Consider the following 6,066-nt stretch of genomic DNA (forward strand, 5'->3'; position numbering starts at 1 on the left):
TGCCTTAAGAACACATATGAGCATGATAGAATCGCATATACAAATTTTTTACTGCCTTAGAACACATATGAGCGTGATAGAATCACATATACAGTTTTTTTACTGCCTTAGAACACATATGAGCATGATAGAATTACATATAGAGTATAATTTATTTCAGTATATTTTGTTTATCAATATTGACCTTTCTTTTCTCGTGTAGGTTGTTGGCGATAATCAGCGTAGTGGAGTTGAAGGGACAGATCAAGACAATGAACAAGAGGATGCATAAAATCTTGGCGATGATTAGATTCATGTGTTGAATTTGTTCTACCTTCTTTTTGTTTCGAAAATATAAATGTTGAATTGTAAATAATTAGAACTTGCGAATTTTACAGTGGATCGATTAATTGTTTTAGTTTCCTTTTATATGTATTTTGATGTGTACTTTATTTTTTATTCACAGGAAATATAAATTGTATCACGAGAAATTTTTTCTCGATATTTAATTTTCAAATATTTTTTTTAAAATTTTTTCCTTGTTTGCGATGGATTAGCGATGAATGTAGCAACGGATTAGCGACGACTATAAATCCATTCCAACACCAAAATTGTCGTATAGTAACGATGGCCTTGCGACAGATGTTAGCATTTGTTATTCCGTCGTAACTTAGCGACGGAACTAACGACAGATACATTCTGTCGCTACTTAGCGACGGAATTGGCAACAGATATATTTTGTCGCTAATTAGCGTCAAAAAAATCATGATAGAAGCTATTTGTCGCTAATTCGACGCTAATCTGTCGCTAAGCTGTTTAGCGACGGATTAGTGTCGGATTAGCGACAGATTTAGGTCATCGCTAATCCACAAGTTTCTTGTAGTGGAATCTCATGACCAATTGGCAATGGCTATCAACTCAGAACCTCAACTAATATTTTTAGGGACTCTACATCTATTGTTTGTTGGCCTCTGAATTTTGTTAATGTCCTTCATTTTATTGCTAGTCTATGTGTCATTCAGTCATGTTACTTTGATTGCCTTAGATTAGGTGCATTGCATATAATTTATTTCATTATATTTTGTTTATCAATACTAATATTTTGGTTCTCTTGTAGGATGCTGAAGATGATCAACGTAGAGGAGCTGATGAAGGCATGGATGGAGGGGCAGATCGAGATAATGAAGAGGATGATGCTCCGAATCTTGGCGAAGAGTAGCTTCATGTATTGAATTTGTTTCACATACTTGTTGTTTCAAACGAAACTCTTTGTATATGTTCACTTATAACTAATTAGAATTTGTCGAGGATTATACTGGGTTGTTAAATTTGTTTCACCTACTTTGTATATGTATTTTTTATGTATACTTTGTCGTTTATATACAGCTTATATAAATTGTATAACAAGAATTTTTTTCTCAATATTTATATTTCAAACAAAATTGTTTTAATTTTTTTAAAATTTTGAGACAGATTAGCGACGGATATTATTCGTCACTAATATTCGTCGATGGATTTTACGAAGAAATTTAGTTACAAAATGACGATGGTATTTGGCGATGAATAATATTCGTCGCCAATTTAGGGATGGATATTTATCTGTCTCAAAAATCGAATCAGCCGATGTTTTGCGACGAAATGTAATCCATCGCTAAATTGGCGACGAAATTTAGAGATGGATACGTATTCATCATTAAATTTTTGTGATGGATTAGCGACGGATATGTATCTATTGCAAAACCAAATCAATGCTTATTTAGCGATGGACTCGCGACAGATCATGACATTTGTTAATCCGTCGCAAATTAGCGATGGAAGTAGTGACAGATCAGTTCTGTCGCTAATTAGCAACCAAGGAATTGTGACGGATGCTATCCATCGCTAAACAGTTCAGAAGCGGATTAGCGTCGGATAGTGTCCGTTGTTAATCCACATAATTCTTGTAGTGAATTTTAGCATTTATATATATAGAACTTCAATATGGAAAACGAAGAAAGAAATGACTTATTGTATACATAACAATAAGTGCTCTTGTCATGGAGCCGGGAACAAATCCAGTTACTAGGTGAGCCACGTAGTGACTGCCCTCTTATTAAAACGGAAGTGGCCCAACATACCACATGCCTCCCACCTCTCCCCCCTCCACAAGCCAAGCATAAAGGAACTTACCGCCTTACACTTTGAGAATCAAATTGATGTACGGTGAACCTCACGAGAATAAGCGTTGGTACTTCATGAAAAACAAATGCTTCACTACAGAAAAAGAAAATATCCCTTGCTCCATGTACTCACATTGAAATAGACAAAAGGCTAAACTTGGATTGACGTAAAGTATATACCCATGCATACAGATCCAATAAGTGGAAGGTGGAGGAGTGTCACCATTGGATGTACCGAGAAAAAATAGAGAGGAGCATTTTCTTGAGAAAGAGGAAGGATATGGTGAAGCATATGTGCAACAACTACACTGGGGAGTTGGAGTCGAATAACTTCACCAAGCCCTTGCCGGTAATTGGGCTATACATTGCAGCTGCCTCAATGGTATGTTTCCTTTTCATGGCTATTGATGTTTTCACAAGTTTTCGTGCAAGAATTCAATGGATTCGATGCAAGTTATTTAGAATGAATGCGATCACCTTGACACTGCTTTCTATTGCCACAAAATTGCCCGTCGATTTGAACACCTCAATGCCTGGTGCGCAGCACCAACTAACAAAAATTAGTGGGCCTGTTCTCTTGTGCATGGTGATGGGCTTCACCATGCCAAGTTTGGCAACAATGGAAGGCCAAGAGATCTTTTCCAACATGGTGGCTCTGGCCATCCTTGTGATAACGGTGGCCGTTAACATCTGTATCCAAATGGGAACGGGTGCCATCTTCACCTTCCTTCCCGAACATGTCGTGATCTTGTGCATAATGCTGTTCTTGCTGCTGGTCACGAGTATTATGGGCTTATATAGTCAGCTAAGCAAGGACCAGGCGCATTCTCAAGAAGAATCTATGAGACGAGATGTCCATGCTTCTTCTCAACATACGGCTGATCCACAAAAGAAGTTAGAAAATTGCAAGAACATGCTTCCTAAAGTGTGGAAGGCGACCTCTACCAGCAACCCACAAGATTTCATGAATAAAGATGCACTTGGTTGTGCGGTTGGAGCTCTTTCCCTCCTGAGTGCAATTGTACTGCTGGAAACGGAGATCAGATCTTTTATTCTACTTCTTTCTAGGAGAAGATACTACTCGTATAGCGTCTTCTGCAATGGAGATTCTGATTATGGTTGGTCCATCCCATTGGTGTTGATATCCCAAAGTCTTGTCATCTTACTGGGTAGTGTTGCTATCTCCTACCGTTTATTCCATGGTGTTGATTACACCTACGCCCTTAAGTACGTCCAGGAAGTAAACGACGAACTTAATGCGAGTTTTCGTGTATGGGTAGCAATTCGACAATACTGTCCGTCATTCCATCTGCAAGATATGAATTGTGGAGCTGCTGCTCGGCAATGGATAGCGACCGTGATACTCGCATCGCAGTGTCTGACGATTGCATCGGTACAGATCACGGCGTGGTCCTTGGCCTTCATACTCAGTGCCGTGCCCTTCTTGTTTTGCTCATTGCAAAGCTATTTCTTTAACAAAACAGGAAGAAATCAAGGAGGGACAGCGGACACTACTACTGAGACTGTTGGAAGTTGCTGGTGCAACACTAGTAATATCACCCATGTGGATGCAGTAGATGAATGGATACAGAGTGGAAGCGACTGCGCAACCCGTAAAACCACTCATCTGGTCCAACTCCTCGCAACCCTTATCAACGATGCAACTCTAATTCATGCAGACTGGAATGGAGACCCCGTTTGGCGCCTCTTTCAGAAGCACATCCACCAACGCGGAGGCTGCTGCGATCTGTTCCTGGCTTATCTCGTTTACATCATCAAATCCATCTCCACTTTTACAGAACCATCTGAGGCAAAAAAGTTGGCAAGCGCTGCCATGGAAGCTCGAAGGCTGCTTTGGTTCGTCGACAAATGTGTGGTTTACGGGCTCGACACTCGTGATGCATCAAGGGTAGAAGCCAAAATTCTGTGGCGTGCAATGCGGGTGAGGAATTTTCGTCGATCTGTTCCACAACATTTCACCACACAAGATGTTGTGAACCATGTGGATGTGGACATCGAACTCACCCACATAAGGGTTGGTGCTGAAATGGTGTTCACCTATGGCACCGGCTTTGCACCTAAACAGGATCGGGAAACCATAAAAGAGCTCTGTCGAAGCGTTCCCCTGGACAACCTCCAAGTGGCGGCTCACCAAGTGTTTGATTGGTTACGGGAAAGGGTTGCCTTTATCATAGTCTACTGCCTTTCCACCATTCTCGATGAACGGCATGAATTCAAGCGGTTGCAAGCAGAAGATGTAAGGGAGGCAGCCCAAGTCTTGGGTACAATCCAAGGCCTCAGCCAGCAACTCTTCCCTTTGTTTCAAATAATTTATGACGGCTCTTCAGAATCCAGTTTTGTTATAGGCCCGGCCTTAACAGATCGGATTGAGCCACAAGGACCTGTGGATCCAGACCCTGAAGCAGACCGAGTGATCGAGATTCCGAGAGCAATTATGGAGTTGTGAGACTGAGATTTATTGCATTTAGGGCTATGACATGTAGTATGCGTGTATATGAAGTAAGTTTTATTTGTATAAAGTGTTTGAAATATAACTTGTAGTCATGTAATTCTTAATGTGTATGTGTTTATGGTTACGTGTGGTGCATAATAACAAACATTCATGTTGATTCCGAAAGTATGAAGCTTAGCCTGGATAGACAACCCAGTTGCACAAACATAACCGAGAATGAATGCATTTTGTTTGTACTGGCCGGATCGAGGGTCATACATTGTAATTTGGGTTGTCATCCAAAGTGCAATAATCTAAAGTAAAGTTATATCTTTGGGTAAAATTTTGAATCTGGATATCTTCTAGGGATTCGGATCCAGTTCCATAGACTACGCTGCTCCGATGATCGATTTGAGTATTTTACTGGCTTACTGATCTAGGTCTATACAGGGCCAGCAACGAGTCATGTCAAGTCAGGTTATCTTATTGGCAATTGTTATGGAAGCCAAACATGATGTGATTGTCATATTTTTTATTTTTTTATTTATTATGATCTGAAGTTATTAAATAAACATTTCCTAATCAATAGACGTTCAAACGATTCAGGATACCGATTCAGAGATGAATTGATCTGAATCACCCAACTTTTAACCAGAGAAACACACGTGTCAAAAATATATTACAATAATATTAAAAAACTATTTTTGACCATTTTTCTTTAGTTAACTGGTTTAGGTCATTTCTGACTCGATTTTCTACCGATACGGTACATATCAGGCCATTCAGGCCGATTCTGACAACATTGCTCCAAACAAGTCGGGAATGTATATGTTTCCCAAAGTTTAGTTTTCAGAGTAAGTCGGGAATTTACAATAATTTTTTATGTGAAACATTTCCTAAACAAGGAATAAGAGGTTAAAATGGGTAAGAAAAAATCCAACTGAATAACCACAAATCTTTAAGGGGTCACTGGGTTGTTATAACAGCGAAATACGATGAAAATATAATAGTAAATTAATATTGAAACCACCCACCAATTTTATGATAATAACTAAAAAACAGTCTAATTGTATTGTGAAAACATGATAGAATTATTAAGGCATAAGGCAAAGTTCTGACAACAAGCTGTTAGCAATTTTTTTGAACAATTATGACCATCAAATATATGTTAGTATATATGCTTTTAACTTAAAAGACTAGCTTACAACCTTAGGACACGACGTCCACACTATATCAGACGTGCATGAGTAAAAAAATCCTTTAGTGGCGTACAAGAGCGCCATTAAAGGGCAGGAGGCTCTAATGGCTTAAGTCTAAAGCCCACTGACCTTTAGTACGTGCCACTAAAGGGCTTTTTTTTTTTGCAGCAGTGGGCAGACACGCACCACATGTGCGTGTCCGACCATTGTTCAGACGACAGTGTTGAAGGCATATGGCCAGAACTTTTGGTGAAGGCCTGCTTGGGCCTTCATAGAC

General features: G+C 39.5%; 1 protein-coding gene across 1 annotated transcript; it reads left to right on the forward strand.

The window, feature by feature from the left end:
- The first annotated feature begins 2,418 nt into the window (after window positions 1–2,418).
- LOC149811710 (uncharacterized) lies at window positions 2,419–4,605 on the forward strand. Its single transcript, XM_089992904.1, has one exon. It carries the CDS (start codon window positions 2,419–2,421, stop codon window positions 4,603–4,605), a length of 2,187 nt encoding a protein of 728 aa, XP_089849030.1.
- The last annotated feature ends 1,461 nt before the right edge of the window (window positions 4,606–6,066 follow it).

Source organism: Nuphar pumila, chromosome 17 (assembly GCF_984573655.1).
Source record: "Nuphar pumila chromosome 17, dmNupPumi1.hap1.1, whole genome shotgun sequence".
Lineage (NCBI taxonomy): Eukaryota > Viridiplantae > Streptophyta > Magnoliopsida > Nymphaeales > Nymphaeaceae > Nuphar > Nuphar pumila.